This window comes from Mesoplodon densirostris, chromosome 3 (genome assembly GCF_025265405.1).
Source record: "Mesoplodon densirostris isolate mMesDen1 chromosome 3, mMesDen1 primary haplotype, whole genome shotgun sequence".
Classification (NCBI taxonomy): Eukaryota; Metazoa; Chordata; class Mammalia; order Artiodactyla; family Ziphiidae; genus Mesoplodon; species Mesoplodon densirostris.
In genome coordinates, this window is record NC_082663.1 from 54,564,508 (window position 1) to 54,592,338 (window position 27,831).

The 27,831-nt window shown below is 42.0% G+C and overlaps 1 protein-coding gene across 1 annotated transcript in view; it reads left to right on the plus strand.

The window, feature by feature from the left end:
- LOC132486766 (microtubule-associated serine/threonine-protein kinase 4-like) overlaps positions 1-27,831 on the plus strand; it is a 202,142-nt gene that overhangs the window by 167,363 nt on the left and 6,948 nt on the right. Inside the window, exon 2 of the mRNA XM_060094343.1 lies at positions 4,186-4,339. Within this exon, the coding sequence (XP_059950326.1) occupies positions 4,186-4,339 (154 nt within the window). The remainder of the gene's footprint in view (positions 1-4,185; positions 4,340-27,831) is intronic.

Here is a 27,831-nt window from a genome sequence, read left to right on the forward strand (position 1 = left end):
GCTGCAACATGGATGGACCTAGAGATTATCATACTAAGTGAAGTAAGTCAGTAAGTCAGATAAAGGCAATTTATCATATGATATCACTTACATATGGAACCTAAAAAATGATACAAATGAAGTTACTTACAAAACAGAAACAGACTCACTGACATAGAAAACAAACTTACCAAAGGGGAAAGGAGGTAGGAGGGATAAATTAGGAATTTGGGATTAACAAATACATACTACTATATATAAAATAGGTAAACAACAAGGACATACTGTATAGCACAGGGAACTATATTCAATATCTTGTAATAACATAATGGGACAGAATCTGATAAAGATTGTGTGTATATATACATATACGTGTGTGTATATGTATGTGTGTGTGTTTCACTGAATCACTTTGTTATACCTGAAACATTGTAAATCAGCTATACTTCAATAAAAAAAAAAAACTGCTAGCAAGAGAGGTTGCTTACCTGTAAGAGGTAAGTTTGGTCCCTGTCTGTCTGACTTCCAAATTCAGTAACATGCAAATGCACCTTTTCAAACTATTTGGTGGTTATTGGAACTAAAAGCGGTTAAGAAAACTAAAGGTAGGTAGTTTTGAGGAAAGCTAGTCTACCACGAATCAATGCTTGCCATCAGCTAATGAAGTACAGAGAATGTGTTTCAGTCCAGGATACTTTGTGGCTAGCGGCGTGCTAGGTGAGTATGTGACAAGGGAGTAGGGTCTGGCTCTCCAGGAGTCCACTGACTGCTTGGTGAGGGAAATTAGAAGTGTTCAGAGCAAGTATGACACATGCAGGCTTAGATGCCCTTGAACATGAGTGAAAGTTGTAAAGACAACCTCTGTCTTTAGTTGAATTCCTTGTAGTGTGGAGACTTTGGAAGTTTGGAAAGGTTGGAAAACATTAAACTGAAATCATTCAGAGGGCAGTGTCCAAAGTGATATGTTGACTGTCTGCCTTAAGCTCCAGGGTCTGATGAAATGTTTTTAAAAGGATCATGAGTGTTTGAATCAGGATAAAAAATGAAAAATAAATTGCAAGGCTGTAGTGGACCATTTTGAGAAGCTCTGACTAACTGTAGAAAGAAAAGTAGAGCGACTGACAACACAGCAAATTTGGAAAAATGATATATTTAGAGAGAGCGCTGTTGAGAGTGTGATTTTGATGTGAGGAAGAAAATGGGATCCTGGAACATGGCACAATGCTTATGGGTTTTTCCGCTTATATTGTGTTGGGAACATTTGCAGCCCTCACAGTTCACTGCCTCGATTTTGCCAGATTTAAAATAATACTCCTCTCTTGGGGTTGTGATTCTGATTAAAAAACTCTGGCTTATGGACTAATACCTTATGACTCTATATGTGATGAAATGGATTTTCTTTTTTATTTGCCTACACTTTCTCCTTGATTTCCTTCTCTTTCTTCTACACTTGTTTCATGTCTTTTATGGCTTTGTTGGAAATACGTAAGGAAATCACATAATTCCTCCTTAGGAATTATCTTCTTTCCTCTGCTTATTTTTTTCACCCTCTGTTAATTGGCAATATAACAAACTTCCCCAGAGAAATTAATTATAATACAAGCTGAAAATTTTAACTCCAGGTGAAAAATAAGTAGCAGAAGTTGATGAACCTTAAACAATAAATATTTGTATTTAATGCAGCTGCCACTAGTAATTAAGAGAAAATGACTAACTGAAATGAACCCTAACTCACTTGGTTATTCTGAGGGGTTCTTGGTGCATTTATGCGAGTAGTAGCGATTATGGGGCATTTTGTTGAATGTCTATGACACATTGCCACCTTGTGGCTGCATGTTTTTCTTTCACTGTAAAAGCAAACTTTTAATATTAAGTCCACATATTTTATTTTTTCCCTAGTATTTATACTTCCCTTGATAACAGAAGATTTGAGACATCTTAGAAGAATACATTTAATACAGGGCAGGAGAATTTAAGATAGTGTCCTTGTTATTTGAAGAGGCAGGCCAAAGTATTGAGGGGTAAAAACCCACAATGTCTGCAACTAACTCTCACTGTAGGGGTGGTAGGGCAAAGAGAAAGGGGGGCGGAGAGAGAGAGACAGAGAGAGAGAGAGAAGGAGTAAAAGCCATGGGCGGAAGTTAACAATTCACCACTGGTCAAGGGAACATGGTTTTTATTGTACTAATCTTACAACTTTTCTGTTGTTTCAAATTTTCTTAAAATTTCCCCAAAATATTGGCAGAAAAAAAGAAAAAAAAAACTGGGGTAAGAGCATAAAATAGAGCTAAGAAGGAGGCAAAATTAACCTCTGCATTGTGTAATGGACTGACTGCATTTGGACCCCTGGCTGGGTTCTGCGCTTTCTAGTAGCTGGTGTGTTACTGTCCAAGGTGCCCTTGCTACATTTCATTGTCTGTAAGGTTTAAGGGCAAAGTGTCTAACACTAGACAGAAATTTGCTCTTGGAGGCCGTTCTAAGTAGGACACTGATGTAATGAACAGCAGCCCTAACAAATACTTCCAAAAGTACAATCTGCAATTCCTATTCCCTGCTGATCAGGGCAGATCCTGGAGTGGATGCACCTCTAGTTTCTTGAGGACCTCTCACTAAACTACTAAGTGGCAATGAAATACAGTAAAATACTGACTGGCAATGAATTTCAGATGGTACTGATTGACAAGTGCTTGAAATCCAGCTGTTCTGTGTTACTAATGAATACAGCTGAGCTTGGGGGAGGGTTGACATCATGTAACAGCTGAGTGAGTATAGTCTATTTCATTTCAACTGGCTTGAGAGGAGTTACTCATAGGCAAGGTCAAATTTCTTTTTGTGCCATGGTTTTGAATATGCTGCATGGCACAGACAGACACATAGATGACTTCATCCCCGAATTTCTTTTTCCTGTAAATACACCCATGAGAGTCTTTTTTTTTTTTTTTTTTTCGGTACGCGGGTCTCTCACTGTTGTGGCCTCTCTCGTTGCGGAGCGCAGGCTCAGTGGCCGTGGCTCACGGGCCCAGCCGCTCCGCGGCACGTGGGATCCTCCCGGACCGGGGCACGAACCTGTCTCCCCTGCATCAGCAGGCAGACTCTCAACCACTGTGCCACCAGGGAAGCCCCCATGAGAGTCTTAATCTGAAAAAATTCTGACAGGTATAAGCAGATGACCTTCTTCCTACCCAGGAAAACAAAACAAATCTCAGTGAAGCATCCCTAAAAATGCCTGGCTTTGAGCAGTGTTACCCAACTCTTGTTTGTTTTTAAATTTCTATGAAGTTGGCTCTTTTCTGTGGCAGTTGGAATATCCATGAATACTTTTTGTACTTCATTTTTATTCTTAATAACTATCTGGGTATATGCATGTGCACATTAATATTTTTGTCTTTAATAACTATCTAGACACATATACATGCATATATACTTACTTGAAGGAGAACATTTTAAAACATAGGGCCCTATTCAGGTATGAGAGGTTTTCTTCTGAAAGCAGGACAGATCTTGAAATAAGTGTTGTGACACAAGGGATTCTTTTGTATAAAGCTGTCTTTTGAAGTGACTTTGGTTTCTATGACTCTTGTGACAGGTTTTCTTTTAAAAAGCTATGAAGTGGTATCAGGACGTATTGATTTCCATTAAGGGCTGTGGTGCTTAGAAAGTTCCCTTCCCTACGTATATTTGTGAGCACCAAAAGCTTGTGAATTTTCTTTTGTGAACAACTAAAGTGATTTATGGATTCTCTGTAGAATCTAAAGAGCGATATTCTTCATTTTTTTAGGAGGATCATGGCACACAGAAAGATATATTTTACATAATGACTCTGGATACACACACATACATGTATAACTTAACCATTTCATGAAATGATTCTTTTCCTTTCTTCATTGGACTCTGATAATTTCTGTTCTGCTGGTCACCATCTACTAAGCTTGATTTCATGACCCACTAATACGCCATGACCCACTAATTCGCTTGAAAAACACTGCAGTGGAGGTTTTGCAGCAAGCCAGATGCTTTTTCAGATGGAAGACTCAACAGTGGAACCCTGAAGTCTCTAAACCAGCCAAATTCAAAACAGTGTTAGGAGAGAGCGATTTAGAGAAGGAAAAGAGGGAAGAAAGTATGCCTGGTGGGGAGGGGTGTGGTGTCTTTCATTCTGGCTGAGAGCATCCCCAGGAAGTGATGCCACTGTGCTTCTCTCTGCAGCTCGACCACATACTATCCCCTCCGCCCATGCCATTTCGGAAATGCAGCAACCCAGACGTGGCTTCTGGCCCTGGAAAGTCGCTGAAGTTTAAAAGACAGCTGAGTGAGGATGGAAGACAGTTGCGGCGGGGAAGCCTGGGGGGTGCTCTGACTGGTGAGTCGCAGGGGTGACTTGTTTAAGAGAGGGGGTTACGTTTATACAGTACAGTTGGCCCTCTGTATCCACGGGTTCCACATCCACAGATTCAACCAACTACAGATGGAAAGTATTTAAAAAAAAAAAAAATTCCAGAAAGTTCCCTAAAGCAAAAGTTGAATTTGCCATCTGCTGGCAACTATCTACACAGCATTTACATTGTATTAGGTATTATGAGTAATCTAAAGATGACTTTTAAAGTATCCGGGAGTATATGCATAGTTGATAAACAAATACGGTGCCATTTTATATAAGGGACTTGAACATCTGTAAGAGTCCTGAAACCAATCCCTGTGGTTAGGTGGGGACAACTGTAGTGTGTCCCCAGTGACAGTGGAGTTCCCTGTGTGAAAATCAGCCCCTTAGAATGTACCTGCCCCTCCACAGACCATTTGGTACAACTTAATCCAATTCAGAGAGCCATTAAATTGAGGATTATATTAGTAAACTTTACTGAAGTATAATTTACATAAAATAAAATGTATCCATACTAAGTGTACCTGTGGATGGGTTTTAGCGAATTTACACACCAGTGTAATTACCACCAAAGTCAAGAAATAACATGTTCCCTTGCCCCTTCTTTGGGCCCAGGCAACCCCAGAGCTGCTTTTCGTCACTATAGATTAGATTTATCTTAAGAATTTTATACTAATGGAATCATACATTGCATGCTTTTTTGTGTCTGGCTTCTTTTGCTCAGTATATTTTTAAGATGCATCTATGTTGTTAGGTGTATCAGTAGTGTATGTTGAACCTCATAAGAAACCACCAAACTGTTTCCAAAATGGTACCATTTTACATTCCCACCAGCAACAGGTGAGGAACTAATTGCTCTGCATCCTTGCCCATCTGTGGTATTGCCAGTTTAAAAAAAATTCTAGCCATTTAAATGGGTTAGTAGTCGTATCACTTTCTGTTTTTAATTTGTATTTTCTTGATGACTAAATGATGTCAAACATCTTTTCATGTGCTCGTTGGACATTCATATTTCTCCTTTTGTGAAGTGCTTGTTTAAATTTTTCACCCATTTTTCCCTTTCATCCATTTTTAAATTGTGTTGTTAAAATTTAATTAATTAAAAAATTAAAATCTAGAAAATCTACAAATAACTTTTATTGGCTTGAAAGATAGCCAAATTAAAATAACTTAAAGCATGTTTTTAAAAAAATAATTTCCCATATAAATTTTCATGTTATTAAACTTAATTTTAAATCACTAAAGGTTAGATTTCTATTTTTTCATTCTGAGAGCTTTTTCCTCTAAATATAAATATTTTAAAGAAACTTTATTGTTTTTTAACAATAAAGTTTTCTCTACATATGACAGTCTTGTCTGCCAGTTCATAAATAACCTGGAAAACAAGTTGAGTTCTTCATTTTTTTGGAGAATTATGGATTTCGACTTTTTGGAGATGAAATTTCTGGGAGCAGAAATGCTTCTGTATCATGATCAGTGCAGAGTCTAGAACATGTGACTCACTGTGGCACACTGCTGAGGTGTAAGGTGAAGCTGACTTCAGGCCAAGGGGAAAAAATTCATTAAAAAATTGCTGCACTTCATTAAAATTAGGGCAAATGTTCACACTTGAGTTTTACTGATGTTCTTTTAATGCTTGTTAGGACATTTTCCTTTGCTTTCATTTCTATAAATGCAGAATATTTGCTTTTTTAAGTAGGAGATCCTAAAGATTTAGTCTAACCCTTAGTTTTTTAGCAGGGGAGATTAAATCTTAACGGTTAAAAGGCTCACCCCTTACTTACTAATTTCACATAGGGAATTTACTTACTTTGGTTAAACTATTTTTGACCAATAGGAGGGGGGGAGTAATGGTTGCTCCAATTTTTGCTAAATCAGTTTACTTAAAAGTTTAAAATAATGCAAAGGTATAGCTCTTGATGCAGATATATGACCAGAAACATGAAATTTGGCCTTTACCTTTAAAAAACAACAACAACAACAACAAGCTGAACTTGATTCCCATTTCAAAATCTCAACAGCTCTAGCAATTCTAGCTACCTTTTGCGATTTAGCTTGATATAAAATTATTTTAGTTAATTAATTTTTGGTCACATAATTTTCAAAAATGTTTAATAGTCCTTAGGAGAACTTTTAAAAAAAATCTCTTGAACATCAGTCTGTTTTAAAGAACAGTAGCTTGAAAGTGATTTTGGACTATGAAGAAAACATTCTTAGTTGGTCTTCTACATAGCTTAGCTGAGGATTTAATGAAGTAACACATACAAAGCAGTTAGCCCAGTAATGGTGGCTATTAGTATTGGTGCATAACAAATTGAATTTAGGATATTTGCAGTTTATGGATAACTTGGTCTTGTGAACATCAATTTGAAACCCTTATCAATTGAGTTTCTGCTTTGTGTCAGGCACTGTGCTAGTATCAGGTATTAGAGCAGAGAGAAGAAAGCATCATTTCTGATCATTAAGAAACATGGTTTCCACTAGTTTTAGGCAACTGTAAATAATCACATATGATCTTCCCTTGGAATAGACCTTGTTGCTAAACTTATGTCAAACTGGTTTTGACAGCGTAAGTTTGTGCCTGATAGTTTCTGTAACTTAAAGACCAGCCGCCTTCCTATTGTTTAACTTTGTTTTATTCCAAGGTTTGTTTTCCTTTAGCAGTTTTCTCCTGTTTTCTTTGAAACAAAGACTATGTGAAGGCTTAATTTATATTTTGAAAATTTTGCCACCCAATTAGCCTTTATAAGTTTCACTAAACTCTTAGGTCTTTGAGAGGAAGGTCTGTGACCTTTTCATCTATTCATCCCTAATGACAGCTGACACGAAGACTTTACTATGTGGCAGGCACAGCTTTTAGGGAATTACATTTATTTACTTATTTAATCCTTACAACATCTCTGTGCATTTATGAGGGAGGCACACTTATACCCATTTAACAGATGAGAACACTGAGGCACAGGCAGGTTGAGTAAATTGCACAAGATAACGATGCTCAGAAACAGCAGAGCCAAGATTTGAACCCAGGTGTTGTGGCTCCACAGTCTGTACTTGTGGCCACTACACTGTGCCTAGCACAGGTGGTACCCAATAGGTTTGCAATATATTTCAGCAGGATTAGTTCGAGTAATTTTTTTTTCAATTAATTGGAAAATTTGTGCTCAGTTAATATCTGGGGCTGAGTCAATCTGTATGGATCCTGGTCCATTAATTACAAAAGTAAATTAAAACTAGACAATTAAGACATATTAAAAACTTTAAAATTTACATATTCCTTAATCCAGCCATTCTGTTCCTCAGATTTCATCACAAGGAAATAGTCGTGAATACGTGTAGAGAATTAACATTAGTTATGTTTAGAGCAGCACCACTTATAATAATTAAAATCACATATTATCTAAAATCTAGATATCTGGCAAAAGAATACTGGTGAAATATAATATGTTATACGCATAAAGTGGAAAACAATTATAAACATTAAATCATGTTGTGAAAAAATACATTTTAACATTGAAAAACTCACAATATATTTTTAATGTGAAATCTCATTGTTGAATGGACTCACCTTTTCATAGGACTTAATATAATTGTAATTAAATAATTAAATATTTAATGAGAGGAAGGAAAACAATTCCTGTCTACTAAAGAGTTTTTTCCGGGCTTCCCTGGTGGCGCAGTGGTTGAGAATCTGCCTGCTAATGCAGGGGACACGGGTTCGATCCCTGGTCTGGGAGGATCCCACATGCCGCGGAGCAACTAGGCCCGTGAGCCACAACTACTGAGCCTGCGCGTCTGGAGCCTGTGCTCCACAACGAGAGCTCGTGATAGTGAGAGGCCCGCGCACTGCGATGAAGAGTGGCCCCTGCTTGCCACAACTAGAGAAAGCCTTCGCACAGAAACAAAGACCCAACACAACAAAAATAAATAAATTAATTAAAAAGAAAAGTACCAATGCCACCGTGGATGTGAGGATTAAATTAGTCAATGCTTTAAAAAAAAAAAAAGTTTTCTCAAACTGGGATTATGGTTGACTTGGTCCCCTTTATAATTGGGCAAGTGAAGGTTGCTACATGGCCCTTTTTATACCCTGCAATTCAATCCATGAGTTACTTTTGCCCCTGAGTTTTTTTGTGGTATTAGGTGGTATACCAGTTGACAACAATAATGCTACATAACCACAAAATTTCCCTATCAGACAACAGTACATATTCCTTTTTTTTCTCCTGTGGCTGCAGGTCACCTGGGTTTTGGGTTATTTAGCCTGGGCTCTGCTGTGATTGGTTCTAGGATGCAGTCTGGGTCTAGATCTGCTCCACGTGTCTCTCCTCTTCCTTGAGCCAGAAGCTACCCAAGGTATTATGTTCTCCTGGTAAGAGACAGGAGCAAGCATGTGCACCTCCACCTGCACAGGCAGCTTTCAAGCCTCTGCGGGCACCATGTCTGCTAACTTTCCATTGGCCAAAGCAAGTCACATGGCCAAGCCCAGCATCAACGGGCAGAGGCATGCTCCACCCACCATGATACCTTGGCAAAGATGCAGATCTATAACACTCCCCGGGGGAAGCAAAGAATTGGCACCAATAATTCAGTCTGACATAGTTAGCTTTCGTCTCTCTTTAAAAACAGTCTTATAGAGTGAAAATATTTACATTTACCAATTTTTCAATTAAGAAAGTAATATGGGGCTTCCCTGGTGGCGCAGTGGTTGAGAGTCTGCCTGCCGATGCAGGGGACATGGGTTCGTGCCCTGGTCCGGGAAGATCCCACATGCCGCGGAGCAGCTAGGCCCGTGAGCCATGGCTGCTGAGCCTGCACGTCCGGAGCCTGTGCTCTGCAATGGGAGAGGCCCGCGTACCGCCAAAAAAAAAAAAAAAAGAAAGTGGTATGTGTTCAACGTGGACAGTTTAGAAAATCCAGAGCACCATAAAGGAAAAAGCCATAAGCCCATAATTCTACCATGCAGAAACCCTTGATGGAACTTTTGACATTTTCTTCCTCAACTAAAATTTTGAATGACTAAGAGTATTAGATCAGAGGAACAAACAACCAGTACCCTTTATGCAGGGCTGGCATTTAAACAACAGACCTAGTGTTCACCTTGCCCATCCCTGCCTCAATTTTTTTTTTTTCTTTTTTGAAGCTGATGTTTTATATCTTCATGGCCCGCAGTTTGCTAAATAGACACCCAGAAGCATCGAGTAAACATTGACTGAGCTTTGGAGCCCCCTGATGAGAAATAGAAGCATTATTCAAATCATAGGGATTCTTAAATCTGGGCCTGACTAAGTGGTAATGTGCCTGACAGTTCACAGCAAGGAAGCTGCAGAATGAAGCGCAGAACCTCAGGATCTTGACTCCTGGCTTCTTGATATGCAAATGATTGCCCTCGGAGATATGGGGATGTATGTATACCTATGGGGATGTATGTATACGTACAGCTGATTCACTTTGCTGTAAAGCAGAAACTAACACACCATTGTAAAGCAATTATAGTCCAATAAAGATGTTAAAAAAAAGATTGCCCTGAATCCTACTCCTGCATTCCACAGCTGTGATGTTTGTGTGTTGTAGTCCTAACACGCAGAAAATGAAGGAAGACTTCTTTTTCTTATGCAGAGAATTGTGTCTTTCAAAACATATTTGGGTTGTTTGGAATGTAAAACAAAGAGGAATCTTTGTATGTGTGTCACTTGCACACAATAATAGGAAATCAACTTTCTAGACAGTGTAAATTAGAACTTCTAAAACCGTTAGCGTCGTTGTATTCTGGGGGAAAATCTTGAGAGATTTTTCCTACTTGTTGGGGATAACATCTGAAAATTCAAAAAAAGCACATTTCAGAATGAATTTTACTTCAAGAGGGAAAGGGAAAACAAACCACACAATGCCAGAAAACGTTCTTTTCTTTAAAATTAACTTGAAGGCTATTCTGTTTAAGTGCTGTGTAGAGTTTAATGGGTTTCTCATCCTAAAGGCCTCCTTAGCTTAGTGGGCAAGTCTTACAGAATTTAGATGAAAGCAAATTTACATGAAACATAACTATGTTATAGGTAGCCTTGGTATTCAGTAAATATTGCACCTGAATACTCTCGTATATGCTCTGGATTTCTTCATGTTTGTAATACCATCAAAAGAATGCCTATGTAAAGATGGTGTGTATTAGGATGATACCACGTGCTAGAGCAAGCAAACCAAAAAATTTCTGGGGATTAACACAGTTGTCACATATTTCTAGCTCATGTAAGTGTTTTGGGTTATCAGGCAGCTCTCTCCCTCCTGGTGAGTTAGGGACCCGCATTCCTTCCACCTTCTGCTCTGGCTCTTCTTTATGGCCTCCACACTTTGCTTCCAGCTGGTAGAAGTGGAAAGAGAAGAAAAACTTTTCTGACTTCCTAAAAGTCCCATCCTGGAAGAGACACACTTTATTTCCATTCGCATTTGTTTGGCAAGATCCTCTCACATGGTCAGAGCCAAATTCAAGGCTGGTACTGCTGTTGGGGGAGGGCTAGGAAGTATGGTCCCTGCTGGACTGTGGCCTCTGAGTCCAGCTACACAAGAAGCAAGGGAAACATGGCATTTACAAAATCAGAGAAGACTGAGAAATAGGTTTTAATATGGTTTATTAATAGGTTTATGGTTTATTAAATAGGTTTTAATAGATTTATTAATTTCTTTAATAAAGAAATTGGGTGTGATTAATTTTCAGTATGTTAGGTCTGAAATGCCTGTGGGGCATGTTAAGTCAGAATGTCTAGGTAGGACTGTCCAGTAACAGGAGCAAGAGTCATATTTTGAGAAGGAAAGGATGGGCTTCATCTAAGAGAATAAGATGAGGACAAGAAGTTGTCATTGGATTCAACAGTGTAAGTCACTGGAAACCTTGAGGAGGAGGGTGCTGAAGTGTGGATGGCAGCTAGAGTGAACTGGCTTAGGAGAAAACAGTAATGAAGGACTTGAAGGTAGCTGATGTGTTGATGAGAGTATAGATAGCTCTTTTGAGAAGTTGTACAGTTATAAGAGACTAGAGGAAACGAATGTGAGCTGGAAGGGCATGAGGGGTCAGAGGGGACCATTGTAATGTGGGAACCAGGCAAGCATGTTTGTAAGGTGTTGAGGATGGTTCAGAAGAAAGAGATGATAACCAGAGAAGTCAAGTGCTGTGGAAGCAGCTGGCAGGGTATCCGGAGCACATGTCAAATTGTTGGCCTTTGTAGGGAGAGAGGTACTTCCTTCATTGTAACAGGAGGAAGGAGGAGAAAATGGATGCAAAAGCAGGTAGTTTAGGGCTTCCCTGGTGGCGCAGTGGTTGAGAGTCCGCCTGCCGATGCAGGGGATGCGGGTTCGTGCCCTGGTCCGGGAAGATCCCACATGCTGCGGAGCGGCTTGGCCCGTGAGCCATGGCCGCTGAGACTGTGCGTCCGGAGCCTGTGCTCCGCAACAGGAGAGGCCACAACAGTGAGAGGCCCACGTACCGCCAAAAAAAAAAAAAAAAAAGCAGGTAGTTTAGGTACATCTATACCATGAAATACTACTCAGCAATAAAAAGGAACAAACTACCAATTGTCTACTGAAAAAAAAAAAACACAACCTAAAAGTTGAGAACTATGTTTTATTCAGTGGACTTGCTGAGGAGTTAAACCTGGGAGGCAGCCTGTCAGATCTGAGGAAGTGCTGCGAAGAGGTAAGGAAGAAGCCAGGATATTTAACAGTTTTCGGAAACAGCAACAACAAAAACGTAGTAGGGACATCCAAAGATTACTGTTAGTTAAAGAAAAACACACATCTCAAGTTAATGAATTTAGCGCTTTTCTTTTCGGTGTATGGGAAGGTGCAAGAGTCTGGACTCTGAAATCATTCCTTTGATATGTACCTTCACTATCTAGGGCCAGAATCCTGCTTTTCTCCACCCTGAATTCCCTCAGGGTACACAGTTGGGAGGCAGCTGCAGTGGCTGCTGGCTTGATGGCTGCACCATCCTTTGTTTACTGATATGGCAGGTGATGAACGTGACAACCTGGGTGAATCTCCAAAGAATTAGGCTGAGTTAAAAAACACAAACAAAACAAAAAAACCCCCAAGAGGTTACATGTTGTATAATTCCATTTCTATATCATATTCTTGAAATGACAAAATTATAGAAGTAGAGAACTGATTAGTGGTTGTCAGGACTTAAGGAGGAAGACATGGGAAGGAAGTAGGTGTGGCTATGAGCGGGCAACATGAGGGATTCTGCAGTGGTGGAAATGTTCTATATCTTGACTGTAGCAATGTCATTATCGGGGTTGTGACTGTACACCATAGTTTTGTAAGATGTTACCATTGAGGGACCCTGGGTAAAGGATACCTGGAGCTCTCTGCATTATTTCTTACAACTGCATGCGAACCCACAGTTACTTCAAAATAAGTTTAATTTTAAAATATTCCCTTTCCAGATCAGTGATTTTAATAAATTTTCTTTTCATAAAAAAGCAGGTAGTTTAATTGATTTAGTGGCTTCACTTCTCTGCGTTATGAGCTATCTGTGTGGGCTTCGGGAGGGTTCTATGGGAATTGACTAGAGAAGGAAGTCTGAAATGTTCTTAGAGAATAGGAAGGCAGACTATAAATGTAGTAGGGTTTCTTGGAAGCACTGACAGCCCATTCAAGGTCTGTGATCATGAATTGAAAGTGAAGTCAGTGTACATGTTTGAGGGAAATATTAAGACACCAGGGAAATTTGTGAACTGGGAACATCAGTTCCACAGAATATAGCAGAGGGACCTGGTCCAGGGTCACTCAGGAGAGCCATGGGGAGGGTGGAGCTGAGCTGTGTAAGAGTCAGGGGGTTTTGGTGCCCAGTGTGGGATTCTCCAGGGGTAGGGCCAAAGCCCATGGGAGCCTGGAAGTGTGGTGGGACTGTGGACCGAGCAGTGGGTGGGCTGTTCGACTTAACCAGCCCATGAAGGATGGCCGATATGTTCATATTTTGAAATCTGGCAAGTTTTAAAACTTTTAAAGGGTAAAGGTCTTTACAGTTGTTGTAAAGACAATGATGCTCTCAGTTTGGATTTTTGGCTTTTGGCCAACAGGAAAAAGAACCTAGATAATTCGCACTTAGGGTTTTACTGGTTTAAAAACATCTGGCTTCTATTTGTTTTACTATTTCTCAATACTTACAAATTTTCTACTCTGAGAGCATATAACTGGGGGCAGAAATTCTTTTACGTGGCTTTAGTGTTCTGTTTTAGAACTTGTAACATTGTGTACTTCCTCCACAGTGGTTTATGAGTCTGGAGAGTGTCTCTACCTATTTTTTCTGAGTCACCAAGCGATCAAGAGGCAAATCCATTAGCATCTTCTTTCTGGTGAGGGTGCATGATTTTAATTAGCCTTTAAAACCACTTGCTGTCTTCTCTGTTCCTATGTCAGCTTAAGTCTGGATATTTTGTTTGCTATCTAGGTGTTCTAATTAGAAGATGGCAATGTAGATGTATTTTGTGTTTGTAGTATCTCCTTGTCAGGGTAGGAAGATCTCCTGAGACTCCGCCTTAATGGGGCATGCAGCTGCTAGCCAGCTTCTTTGGCAGACGCTGCCTCCCAGTGGCTGTCTGTCCGGGGGGCCCTCTGCTGTAGCTCATCGCCCATGCAGATGGCTTACCCATGAGTCATTGCTCCCACTGACGGGGGTGCATCACTTGGTGGTTCCCAGGCCCCCGATCACCTGCTGCTTGGGAATTGCCAAGTGGCCACCTTGTTCAGAGCCGGGCTGCAGAGTCCTGTTTGAAGCTCAAATTTCTCCTTCAGACATTTGGCACCAATGAAAGCATCCCAGGAGGTGATGTCAGGCATGAGAGGGGAATCAAGGAAAGAGTCTAAATGAAGACATGAGGACTCGAATGTGCTGCTCTTATACTGAGAGTCAGATGAGAGACTGGGCTGTTTGCTTTGATGTGTGCATGAGCTCCAGAGAGTTGCTGGGAGCCGTGCCACATCAGCGAGGCCGGCTCTTCAGAAATCTGTTTTTCAGTTCTGTACCAGATAGAATTTGAAGTACTTAAAATTAGTCCTGAGTGTTCATTAAGAAGATGTTGTTGCTGGAAGACCTGATTTAAGTTTCTTGAAGCGCCTTCTGCGAGGCAAAAGGTAACTTGGGCCTTAAATCATTGTGATACAGAATTTCAAGATGGCTAGGGTAGGAACATCAGTTGCATACTGAGATACAGCTAAACCATTATCACCTGCAAAATAAGTTGGCCTTCTTGACCTTAGGCTGGGTATGTTGGATGTGATCAAACCCAGTGACTGAAATTCTTCCAAGTACCCCAAAGAAGAGAGTGTCTAGTGGTCATTTAAAGTTTTTGCTGGCATTATTTTAAAGGTTGTATGTGTCCAAATATATAAGGAAGTTCTCTATACCGATTAGGCTAAAGAAGAAACTTAATAGAAACAAACCAAAGATTTATGAATATTAGGATCCCCAAAACAGTTTTTCTCTCTCCCAGTTTTCTCTCTCTGTTTCTCTTTCTCTCTGTCTCTCCCCCTTATTTCTTGTGTTCTAGGGTGATTCTATAAATAATGGACTTCTGTTATTCCTGATTGAAAAAAATGAGTTTTGAATCCATATCTCAAAAATTTGTTTGTTCTTAAAATTTTATTTAGAATAGAAAACTGATTTCAGGTTTTTTTTAAAAGCATTTTATCAAGGGGTTAAATTTTTTTAAGGAGTGTAATCATTTTCCTTCTTTTCTCCCCAGTTTTTTCCTAGTACTTCCCTGAAGATCTGTTTAATGCTGATAGGATAGACCGAGGCCTGGGTATGGCAGGACATGGTTTTCCTCTCCTTCATGCGTTGTGTACTTGTAGGTTCTGAAAAGCATGCTGATTCCAAGCTTGTCTTCTCAGTTTTGTATATGTATCGTCTTTAAGAGATGATGTGGTTTTAGATCCCTGTGACTCTTCAGCATAAATGAGAAAGCCATGAAAGTTGAATTGATTGTATTACAGTTAAGAATATGAAACATGAATTTAAATAATTGGAAATTAGTATCAACTATTTATTAAATCCCACCTATAGCGCTCTTTGAGTTATTGGGGAAGGGGAGGTGAGGTCGGGGAAGGCAAGGTGGGTGCTGCCATTTCCTGCCACGCTGGAACCCATGTAGGAAGTTGGACATAGGTAGCCGGCTCTCGTGGTGACATTTTCTTATATACAATCCAACTGCAGTGCAGCTGCACAGAGTTCCATGTGGGTGCTAACTGCGCATGTACTGGAATCAGTACATTGGACCACACATAAGTCCTCCGGAAAACAGTGATTGGGGGGGATGCAGATCCGAAGGAGAATGGAATACCTGAGTCACACTGAATGGGGTTTAAAGATGGGAAAGCAAGTGACTTGTCTGCGTGGGGATAGCGTCACGACAACTCCTGTACTGATTTTTCGAGGTGTAATGAGAAGGGCCTGAAGTGGTGATCTGAGGCCCAGATTCTTGTCCCAAGTCAACCGCTAAGTAGCTATGCCTTCATTTCTGGTTCTCAGTTTCCTCATTTGTAAAATGAGTGCGTTGGACCAGACACTCTCAAGGTCCCTCTGACCTTGCATAGTGAATTCTTTTAGCTACCAAGATGAGGGATGGGGGAGTCTTTGCAGAGGCTGGTTTTCCTTCCTTTTTTCCCCTTACACTTACATCCTTTCTTCACTGTCGAGCAAGGAAGCCCACCTTCTCCCCTGGAGGAGCCTGGCAGTGACGTCCTGTCCTCTGAAACTGAGCACACCAGGCCATCCATCTCTTGTTTAAAACTCATTTTCAGGGCTTCCCTGGCAGCAGGGTGGTTGAGAGTCCGTCTGCCAATGCAGGGTACATGGGTTCGAGCCCTGGTCTGGGAGGATCCCACATGCCATGGAGCAACTGAGCCCGTGTGCCGCAGCTGCTGAGGCCCGTGTGCCTGGAGCCCATGCTCCACTACAAGAGAGGCCACCGCAATGAGAAGCCCGAGCACCACAACGAAGACAACAGCAACTAGAGAAAAGTCCACACGCAGCAATGAGGACCCAACGCAGCCAAAAATAAATTAAAAATGTTAAAAAAAAGCATACGTTAAAAAAAAAAAAAACTTATTTTCAGGGGCTAATCAAAGATCAGGAATGTAGACTTTTTTGTTTTAACTTCCTGGATGGAAACTGAAAATGAAGCTGACTTTTTGTCATCTCCGCAGGAAAAAAGAGTAGGCAAGGAAATGCAAATGCCACCAACCGGGATGTTTAAAGATTGGTAAAAATTAGTGTTTCTGATGTATTAATGACTCTGGTGGCGGTAGCCTGCATTTGTCATTGTCATGTTCCATTGTCATTCAAGTACTTAATCAATGCATATTGTCGGGGCTAAATTTATTTTCTTGCGTCGGCCTAGCCAGATCATTCCTCTGTTTTTTGACAGTACTGTCTCAGTCCCCTGCGTCCCAACAGGGCCTGAAGGGAGAGCTGAAAGTAAGTCCCTTCCTTGCTTTTTTGTTTTTGCGGTACGCGGGCCTCTCACTGTTGTGGCCTCTCCCGTGGTGGAGCACAGGCTCCGGACACGCAGGCTCAGCGGCCATGGCTCACGGGCCCAGCCTCTACGGGGCATGTGGGATCTTCCCAGACCGGGACACGAACCCGCGTCCCCTTCATCGGCAGGCGGACTCTCAACCACTGCGCCACCAGGGAAGCCCCCCCTCCTTGCTTTTTAACTCCTTGTTGACTTGATCCCTGGTGGGTAAAACCTTTGAAAAGAGAGAATGGTACCATTTAAATATCTGTTTCCCTTTTTCTGAATAAGAATACAGGTGGAGTCATAACCACTGTGTAAATTATTAACACTGCACCAAGTTAGACTTGAGTAAGAATTTTGCTTAAGGTACCTTAGTTCCCAGTTTCCAAGTCCCTGTAAAGGAGAGGCATGTATGTATGTAAAGTGTATACATGGACTTTGATTGTGTTCACATGTATGCGTGCACACACAGCATTGCACCCTCAGTTTTTATTTAGTGTTCCATAATGTAGGAGGTGCCTGCAGTTTTGCCCTAAATTACTCTGGACGACAGTGAGAATTATGTATGTTATTGCCCTTTTATTAAAACCTCCGAAACAAATTTCTCTGAGCTCAAAATGAGGAAAAAGAGGTTGTGTGGTCTGACAAATTTGAATTCTTTCTTTTATTAAGTAATGAGAGCTGGGTATCCCACTGTGTTTCTGTCTTTGCTTTGTTTGCTAGGAGTCTCAGTGCAAAGCATTTTTGTTGTTGTTTTGTTTCTACTCCATTTTACTAGCTTTTGGCTGCACTGGTATATATAAATAATATAAAAATGGTGGTAGGTGATACATGCACAAACCCAGAGCAATGAGACCCCCATGTTCGGTGTACAAAACAACGAGGTGAAGCTCATGATCCATCTCAAACCCCTTCACATCACTGCCGCAGCTATACTTTCACTCTCTCCTTCCTGCTACCATCTTACATTGTCCTCTTCCAGGATGGATCACTTTAAACTTCCTATTATTTGTGGACCTGTCATCCCTTTTACTACTTTATAAATTCCTTGAGGACCTTTTCCTTGAACCCTCAAAGCAAAGCCTCCTGCATTGCCAATCCTAAGTGCTCAGTGAATTGGGTCGCCAGATAAAATACATGACACTAAGTTAAATGTTAATTTCAGAGAGACTCGTAATAATATTTTTAGCATTGACGCGTACAGTGTAATATTTGTGGTATACATAATCCTGTTTATTTGCATTCCAGTTTACTTAGGCATCCTGTAGTTCTGTGAAAACTGGCAACTCTATCAGTAACTACAGGAAGGGTTCTGTACTGAGGCTTTATCAGACATGTTGTCTCATAAATACATGCATGGCATGAGGGGCAAGATGCTAGGGGTCTTACACACAGACATTAGTACACTATCCTTTCTCATGCTCCCCGCCCTCCACCCCTTTACCTGCAGTCACCTTGGAGACAGGACCAGCTTTGTGGACAACTATAAGCAGATATGACGTATGATACTCTCTGGTGTGTGTACGTCTGTGTTACAGTGCTCTCGGTGGATTCAAATAGTAGGAGATTAAATGCATTTAATGAATGGCTAGAAGAAAATGATCAGGCTCTCAATCTTGAGAGATGACTATTTGGAGGATGATTCGAACAACCCAATAGCTACCTGCCCCCTACCTGAGTGCCAGAGCACACTGATTTCCTCATAAGCATGATTGAATTCCCTAAAAAGGAATGTTAAGTAGCCTAGTGATACTGTTACTTTAAGATATGAGGCACTGATCTTGGAGTTCAAGGCTACTTAATGTCATCTGAACTTTCAGAAGTCAGGGGCTACATAAGAGACCAGAAATGGAAAGGTTGAATTCCACCCCTACACTGGTCATTAATTTCCAAGCAGTGCTTGAGGCAATCATGATGCTAATCTTGGCTTAAAATTTTCTCTTCTTAAAAACAAGGGCAATGTTATGTTTTGCAAGGCATTTAGTGATTTGTTAGAACTTAATTCAAGGCACAGGGTTATAGTTTGGATAACAGTGGTTCCTAGATCCTGTTGCTTTTAAACCAGGTAGAGTGGACATTAACTTTCCTAGTAAGGATTATACAGTCCTTGATTGAGATCTCCCACCCTGGAAATAGGGCATTTTAATAGATTGCCATTTGGAGGTGCTGGAGGAGATCTACTATGCAGTCTTTTGGGGAAAAAAATTGTATAGTTTTGTTCTAGATTTCCTGTTTATTCATTAATCAGTATCAACAAAGATTTCTTAAGACAAAAATAATATGTTCTTTAGGGGGCACACATAGACATTATGGAAGAAGAATTTGGAATCTGTTTGGAACAAAAGCTTACATGAAACTAGGAACTATTCCAAAGAAATATATATGGAAATACACCATTAAGTGAATTAGATTGTACATAGACGTTTCCTTGTAATAAAGCTAGAGAACTTGTTAGGAAGTTTGGACTTGTCTGGAAATTTCTGCTTCGACTGTCATATGGAGTCTATTTTATGCCCCTGTGGCTGCCTTTATTCTTTTTGTTTCTCTTGGAAAGCTCCTGATCCCCAATTCTTCCTTGGCCTCTGTCCTAACTGTTTAGATGTAGGGCAGTTGTCAGAAATGTTTAGCATCGCAGGATGCCAATGACATTTGGGTGTGTCAATCAAAGCGTCTTAGTGGGCAAAAGAATGTTACTGAGTAGGATTCATAATTTCTTCAAAAAGTAAGATACTAAGTACAAATTGTCCTCACATGTACTCAGGTTAAAGAGTTGGCCTTGGATATACACAGTGTTTTGTGGCAGTGTCAGACTCTTGGAGATGGGTTTTAGAAGAGAAAATCCAGGAGAAAAGCCAGGAGAAGTGATACCATGTTCTTGTATCAAGTTTAAGGCCGCTGAGCCTTTTTTCACTATTGCTATGGTTACAAAACAAACAACTGAACCACATTTGAACATTCTAGGCAATGGGGAACTAAACAAAAATGAAAAAATCCGAACCCTGGGAGAAATATAAATGAGAGACAGAGTGGAGAGTTAATATGCACAGGCATAAGTACGTGATCCTGTAAACTGTCAGTAGCTTCTGTGTGCGGGCTGTGATGTGGGGCTACGAAGACAGATGAGATACGGTCCCAGCTGACACTGAGTTTGCAATGTAGGAAAGCATATTATGTACAGAAATAGATGGCACCCTATACGCAGGCAGCCCCATAGAAGCAGGTGATTAATGAGGGGGAAGGTAAGGCTAGTAACGTCCCTGGTTGTAGATTCAATGCCAATGATGCCAAAATGGGTAAAGCATCCTGGAAGGGACCTGAGCCACCACGGAACACACACTGTGTGTTCAGCACTGTGCTGGGCACTTGGTATGTGTTACCTATGATCGTCATCACTAGAGGTCTAGACGTAGAAGCTCAGAGAGGGAAAGTAATTTATCAAGGGTTTCGCAGCTAATAGATGGTGAAACCAGGGTGCAAATCCCTGTCTGACTGGTTTCCCACTCTGTGCTCTTGTGTCCACTTGGTGAAGGGAATGAGAGCCTCTTACCCCGAAGGGCCCTGAGCTGGAGAGTATTTGATCCAGCCTGAGAACGATATGGAGGAGGAGTGCTCTTGCCAGGAAGAGTTGTTTAGCAATGGAAAGTAGAGGGGATAATAAGTCATTGTTTATTGTGGGCCTATTTGCCAGATGGTATGACAAGCTGTCTGTGTACATCCTCAATTGTCCTCACCATCGCCCCAGGAGGTTGGTCAATCATGTCCATTTTTTTTTTCTTTTTTCTATTTTTTTTTGGTACGCGGGCCTCTCACTGTTGTGGCTTCTCCCGTTGTGGAGCACAGGCTCCGGACGCACAGGCCCAGCGGCCATGGCTCACAGGCCCAGCCGCTCCATGGCATGTGGGATCCTCCCGGACCGGGGCACGAACCCGTGTCCCCTGCATCGGCAGGTGGACTCTCAACCACTGCGCCACCAGGGAAGCCCAATCATGTCCATTTTTACAGAGCATTTATGGGAGACTGAGGCTTAAGAGGTAAACAAGGTCACAAAGCCACTACATGGTGGTAGTCAGGCTTTGAATTTTAGATTTGAGTCTCGTGACTGGGGCCAAATGGTAATGGATTTGAATTCAGTAGTTTCACTTCAGGAGTTTAAAAATTGAACGTATGGTTGACCCTTGAACAACCCTTGAACAAGGTGGTTGGGGAGGCCAACCCTCTGTGAAGTCAAAAATCCGCGAACAGGGCTTCCCTGGTGGCGCAGTGGTTGAGAGTCCGCCTGCCGATGCAGGGGACATGGGTTCATGCCCCGGTCCGGGAAGATCCCACATGCCGCGGAGCGGCTGGGCCCATGAGCCATGGCCGCTGAGCCTGCGCGTCCGGAGCCTGTGCTCCGCAACGGGAGAGGCCACAACAGTGAGAGGCCCGCGTACCACACACACACACAAAAATCCACAAACAACTTAAGGCCTGCCCTCCCTATCAATGGTTCCTCCACATCCGTGGTTCCATATCTGCGGGTTCAACCCTTCTGCGTCATGTAGTACTGGCGTGTTGACCATTGAAAAAAATCCACACATAAGTGGACCTGTGCAGTTCAAGCCTGTGTTGTTCAAGGGTCAGCTGTCTTTCCAGGATCCACAGGGGGCAGCCAACATGTTAGGATAGAATGACATTTTGGAAAGGGTTGGACTAACTGGGTTGAGCAGCCAGATTATGACAGGGGAGGAGGAGATGACTCCTACTCGCTTGATGATTATTTTGAAGAGAGCAAGATAGTGGTCCTCCGGGAGGGTTTAGAAAGGTGTAGAGAATGCAGATGGGGGTGAGGAAGGAGACAGAGGAAGAGAGCGCGGGGAGCTGACAGGTCGTTTAACAGCTGCTCCACATATCCGCAAAATGACTGAGAAAAAATGGTTCTATTTATCTGCCGTTTCCTTCCATATATCTTCCCAACAGCATTCATCAATATCTGTCATTTCCCAGGGGCTTTAGACATATCTAGCAATTCTTTCTGCTGAATTATATTTCAATACAAGGATGGAGGGAGGCGAGATTGCAGATGTTCGCTCTGACCTGTGCCTGGCGTCGCTTAGACACCGTCCCCACCCAGCTCCCGGGTGCCCTCACTCACACATTCTAGGCAATGCTGCTTGGTGTCAGATTCTTGCTACCATGTTCTCATTAGAGTAGCTCTACTTAATACTTCCTTAAAAATCAATTTTCAGTTGTCACATTAGCCTTTGGTCTGTACAGCTAGAGCTTAGAGCCAAACCATTCTGTACTTTTTGATAAGAATTTTAAATCCATACAATCACCCCTTGAAGGGAGACTACCTTGGTGGTCTTGGTGCAAGAGGGACTTGCTGGCGAGGGCTGGGTCTCATAGCAGAATGGGAGAAGTGGCTGGGTGTTGGTATACCGAAAGGCAGCAGTGCACGTACTAAATATAATAGGAACACTGAAGCTTACTAAGCTCTGTTTCGTGTATTAACTCATATGATCCTAATATCTTCCCTTATTAGAATTTAGTAATCTTGGTAGGTGAGAAGAAATATTTCTTCTTTAAGAGCAAGTTAAGGGAAAAGAGGGGGCTTCCCTGGTGGCGCAGTGGTTGAGAGTCCGCCTGCCGATGCAGGGGACACGGGTTCGTGCCCCGGTCTGGGAAGACCCCACATGCCGCGCAGCGGCTGGGCCCCTGAGCCATGGCCGCTGAGCCTGCGCATCCGGAGCCTGTGCTCCACAACGGGAGAGGCCACAACAGTGAGAGGCCCACGTACCGCAAAAAAAAAAAAAAGTTAAGGGAAAAGAAAAGAGAGGCCAAATATATTTCTCTGTAAGTGTAGATTTGAATTGTTTCCATTTAAAAATAGACTGCGTGTTGGCATTTTTTGCCCTTTTGACCTTAGATGGCAAGGGTAACAGGGTGGCTCTCTGTAATTCAGGGTAAAGAGACCACTATCCCGTTGAATCATCTTGGCGCATTTCACTCTGAATGTTACTTTTGATTTAAAGCTGCAGTTGACAGTGGCAGCGGCAGCTTGAGATGCTGCTCCATAGCCTTGCGGTGTGTCCAGCGGCTTTGATTTCTGCATGGTAGACATGTTTGTTCTGGTATTTTTCCGCAGTCCCTAGCTCTCTCACGGTATGGAATTGGGCTTTAGAGACTTCGTGAAATAATTGTCATGGACCCAGTCAGTCTGGGATTGCCCGAAACTGTTAGCATCTGCTGTTTGCTCTGCTTGCTACACGCTTCCTTTTGAAGCATCCCCCTAACTTTGTCCCACCTTTTCAAGCGTCTTCCTAACTTTGTCCTCAGGCCCTTGTGGTTAGTAATATTGCCTTGCCATTCTATGTTAAATATACAATGCTGCTGATAATATTCTAAGAAGTGATGTTGGGTATCTCTGGTGGAGTTGAGTCTAGCAGCAAAACAGTTTAGAGACTGCTGCATTGGGCAATTAACTTGATCCCGAACTTGATACCCCATTGGTGTCACTGTGCTCTGACAGCCAACCTCGCTAAAGGCATGTGTCCTCTCTCCATTCCTCTTTCAGTTTCCTTGTCAGTTGGAGATCCCTGGCTAGTAGGCAGTGATGCCTTCAAGGACATGGGGTCAAGCCTACGCTTTGGACTTTTTTTGTGTGAGTCAACACACACCACTTTTTCTTTTAAGGCTAGAATAGCAGCTCAATATAGGAGTCAGTGAACTTCAGCTCTCCCTGGTCACAAATCTGTTGGTTTCCAAAATTATATTTATTTAGGCCATTAAGAAGGATGATTTAGCAGCATTGTCGATGCTGTCTAGGTATAGTTATTCTTTTGCAGTGGGGACAAGAAATTGGAAGTCAGTCACCCATGTGAGAGGGAAGATGAAAGGGACCATGTCTTTGTGTTGTAGTAGCACAGCTGAAGATGAATAAAGGGAGGCTGTAATTGCCTGTGAGCACGACAGCCACTATGATGCGGGAACCGATGTTTAGAGTTGAGCAATGGGGCATGAAAGAGGAATATCTTCATGATGATGGAGTACACTGTAGGGTGATGGCTGCTGACTCATGGATTCTGCCTGGATTCTGCCAGTGACTTATCACGGTCTTTAAGCTTTCTCCATTTTGAAAGTTTGGAGGGGTCTTGAAAAACTCAATTCCTCTGACTTGTGAATGATTTGGAGGGCTTAAGTATAATTTGTGAAAGCAGGTGCTGATGTAGTTCACTGTGGATACCTCCTTTGGACAACAAAAAGGACTCCCTCATTTTTTCCTATAGAAGGTATGGTGGTTTTGGCTAAGCAAGGGAGGGAGGGTGTGTGTGTGTGTGTGTGTGAAAATATACATAACAAAATTTACTATTTTAACCATTTGTACTTTATTGTATTTTAAGTATACAATTCAGTGGCATTAAGTTCATTCGTATTGTTGTGCAACCATCACGATTATCCACCTCCAGAACTTTTTCATCATCTCAAACTGAAACTCTGTACCCATTAAACAATAATGCCTCATTCCCCCCTCTCCCCAGCCCTCCAGTAACCACTGTTAAACTCTCTATCTCAATGAATTTGACTATTCCAGGAACCTCATATAAGTGGAATCATATGACATGTGTGCTTTTGCATCTGGCTTATTTCACTTAGTACTTCTTCAAGGTTCATCCGTGTGTCAATTTCCTTCCTTTCAAAGGCTGAATCATATTCCATTGGTTTGTATACACTGCATTTTGTTTATGTATTCATCCATCAGTGGACATTAGGGTTGTTTTCACCTTTGGACTATTGTGAATAATGCTGCTATGAACACGGGTGTACACATATCTGTTCGAGTCCCTGCTTTCACTTCTTTTGTGTATATACCCAAAAGTGGAATTAAGCAAGGGGGGTTTTAGTAGGCAGTGGGGAAGGTAAAGTGGTGGGAATGGCCCTCCTCCCACTTTAGTGGTGGATGTGAACTTTCTGGGGGCTGCTGTGAGAGCTTCAAGTAGATGCTCAGGTCAGCAGCAGCCTGGTAGCCCAAAGGTAAAGCTAACAGGTGAGAGATGTGAGCATGTGGCCCCATCTGCTTGCTCATGGCACCAGCACGGTGCCAGCTGCCCATTGTTCTTTCTGTCCCTAGCCCCTTGCCTCTGTGATGCTGGCACCATTCTATTTCCCTCCCTCCTGTGGGCCCCCCTCCCTCGCCAAAACCCTTGAGGGCAACACGTGGACCACCTCAGCTACCCTTTCTTCCTGGTGGCGACCTTAGAGGGATAAACAAGCTTTCCCAGAGTTCTTATGTATAACTGAGCACCAGAAACCCTTTCTCAAGACTGCTTTGTTATGTAGTTCCTGGGTCTTCTGTTGTCGTTGATGTCCTGTTTGTAGTCAAGAGAGGTAACCCAGGGCTTCCCTGGTGGCGCAGTGGTTGAGAATCTGCCTGCCAGTGCAGGGGACACGGGTTCGAGCCCTGGTCTGGGAGGATCCCACATGCCGCGGAGCAACTAGGTCCGTGAGCCACAACTACTGAGCCTGCGCATCTGGATCCTGTGCTCCACAACAAGAGAGGCCATGATAGTCAGAGGCCCGCACACCATGATGTAGAGTGGCCCCTGCTTGCCACAACTAGAGAAAGCCCTCCCACAGAAACGAAGACCCAACGCGGCCATAAATAATAAAATAAATAAATAAAGAAGTAAAAATGTTAAGTGGAAAAACAGTAAAAAAAAAAAAAAAAAAGAGGTAACCCAAAATGTAAGACCATGGACTGACTGCTCAATCTATATTTCATTTCAGGTGATAAGGAACTTTTTTACTGGAAGCTTTTAAATCTAGGTAGGAACCATTATTCTTCAATGACAGAGTAGGTCTCCAGAGGCTATATTTAATTTCTGCTGAAATTATTTCTGACCTGATATTTTCGTACTTCAGAGGGATACTTTAAGCTTCTGGATGCGTTGAAAGCATGTATCTCACATTTGAAGACCTCTTTATGGAGGTCTTGCTTCTTGTTATTTTGAAATTCAGGATGAAAACAAAGGAAAACCCATTCCAGGAAAAAGACCATATGTACCCTCGGCAGACCAAGTCACAATCTGAGTCTTAGTAATCTACTTATTGTCATATATAAATGGCTGGAGATATTTCTACTTATTCTGTTAAGTAGAGGCCCTGTGACCGAAGGAGAAACAATAACCAGTATAAAAAACCCATTCCAATAACCCATAGCTCTGTGGTTGAAGCTTGACAAATTCTTGTTTCACTCTGGCCAACAGATTTCAGCTTTCATATGGACCTCTATTTATTGCCTTTAAATTTCTAGTTATGTCAGTAGACAGTATCTGATAAATGTTTTAATAAGCTTATTGGAATTTTAGCAATGTGTTTCCAAAGAACACAGAACTGATCAAAGTTCCAGTTGTAACAAAAAGCTCGATGTGGTATTAAAATAGAGCAGCCAGATTGCTAGACAAGCTTACCTCTCCTACAACAAAGAGGGAATGGTATTGTCCATTAATTTCCACCCTGTGCAGCTGAATAATGCAGTTGACAGATGCTAATTTTCTCAAATTGTAGGCAGCAAATGATGCATGAATATAGCAGCAACACACTTTTTAGAGGCTCTTGGTAGTCATCAGAAAGTGAATTTGTGTAAAGTTTGATGTAATCACTACCAACTATGGCACAATGCTAATGCCTTCTAATGACTGCCTTAAATCCATCTGTTGTCCTCTTTTCCCTATTAACACTAATGGGGGTCCAGGCAGGAATAAAACATCCCATGTGTTGTGCTAACAGACCCTCTAATTTGTAACATTCATATGATTCCTACAGACGAGACTTGTGCAAGAATAATGATATCTAAAATCTAACCCATGACAGGACGATAAACATTTCATTACATATGTATATAAATACTTCCTAATTTTATTATTTGTTCCAAATAATTAACAGAATTTTATTTCTTGCTCACCTTGTCGTCTCTCATGTGTTGCATATCTCTTTGTGTTTCTTATTTTTTTAAGTTTATATATATTGAATGCCCATTGTATGATGTATTTTCTTTTTTAATCTTAGAACCTCTCCATAAGTTTACCCCTATTTTACAGCTGAGGAACACGAGGCTTGAAGTTCATGAATAAGTGATGGAATCAGTTTGGGGGGTCAGAATAGGCACTCAGAAATATGACTCTGTGTCACCCCTAACTAGAGCAATTATTTTTACCATTATTGGCAAGGAGCTTTATGTCTTGTATGAAGGTTTGAAGACATATAAGATAAGTATATGGGCTAAGTTCAAACGTTAGTTCAGACTGAGTTCAAAAACTGATCTGTTGGGCTTCCCTGGTGGCGCAGTGGTTGAGAGTCCGCCTGCCGATGCAGGGGACGCGGGTTTGTGCCCCGGTCCGGGAGGATCCCACATGCCGCGGAGCGGCTGGGCCCGTGAGCCATGGCCGCTGAGCCTGCGCGTCCGGAGCCTGTGCTCCGCAATGGGAGAGGCCACGGCAGTGAGAGGCCCGCGTACCGCAAAAAAAAAACAACAACAAAAAAAAAACCCAAACTGATCTGTTAATGAACATGAGTTAGGGTCTGTTGAAGTAACAAAAAAATGGAAGACTGACCAAGTCTCTCCTTGACCAGACCCTCACCAGGCTCCTCGGAGCCCTCTCTCTCAATTAGGCCCCCCAACCTTGGCCTACAAAGACTCGAAAAACACTTAACAGTCTCTAACAGCTCAAGGCCACATCCTTAGGATGACCCTAATCCCCTTAAAGCGCCTGCCTCAGAAAACTCCAGGCTACCAAAAAAATTTTACTGTTTGTTCTTGCCAACAGATAAGGCCTCTGTCTCCCAGTCTCTGTGGAAAGGTAGAATCCAGACTTCGGTCCTTGCCAGCTAGCAGACAGAGCTGGCCTGATCACAGTTACACTGACTAACCCTTCCTGTTGTTCCCTTCCCTGGCTCCACCCAGCCCTCGCTTGCTGCCTGCCCGACTGCCTC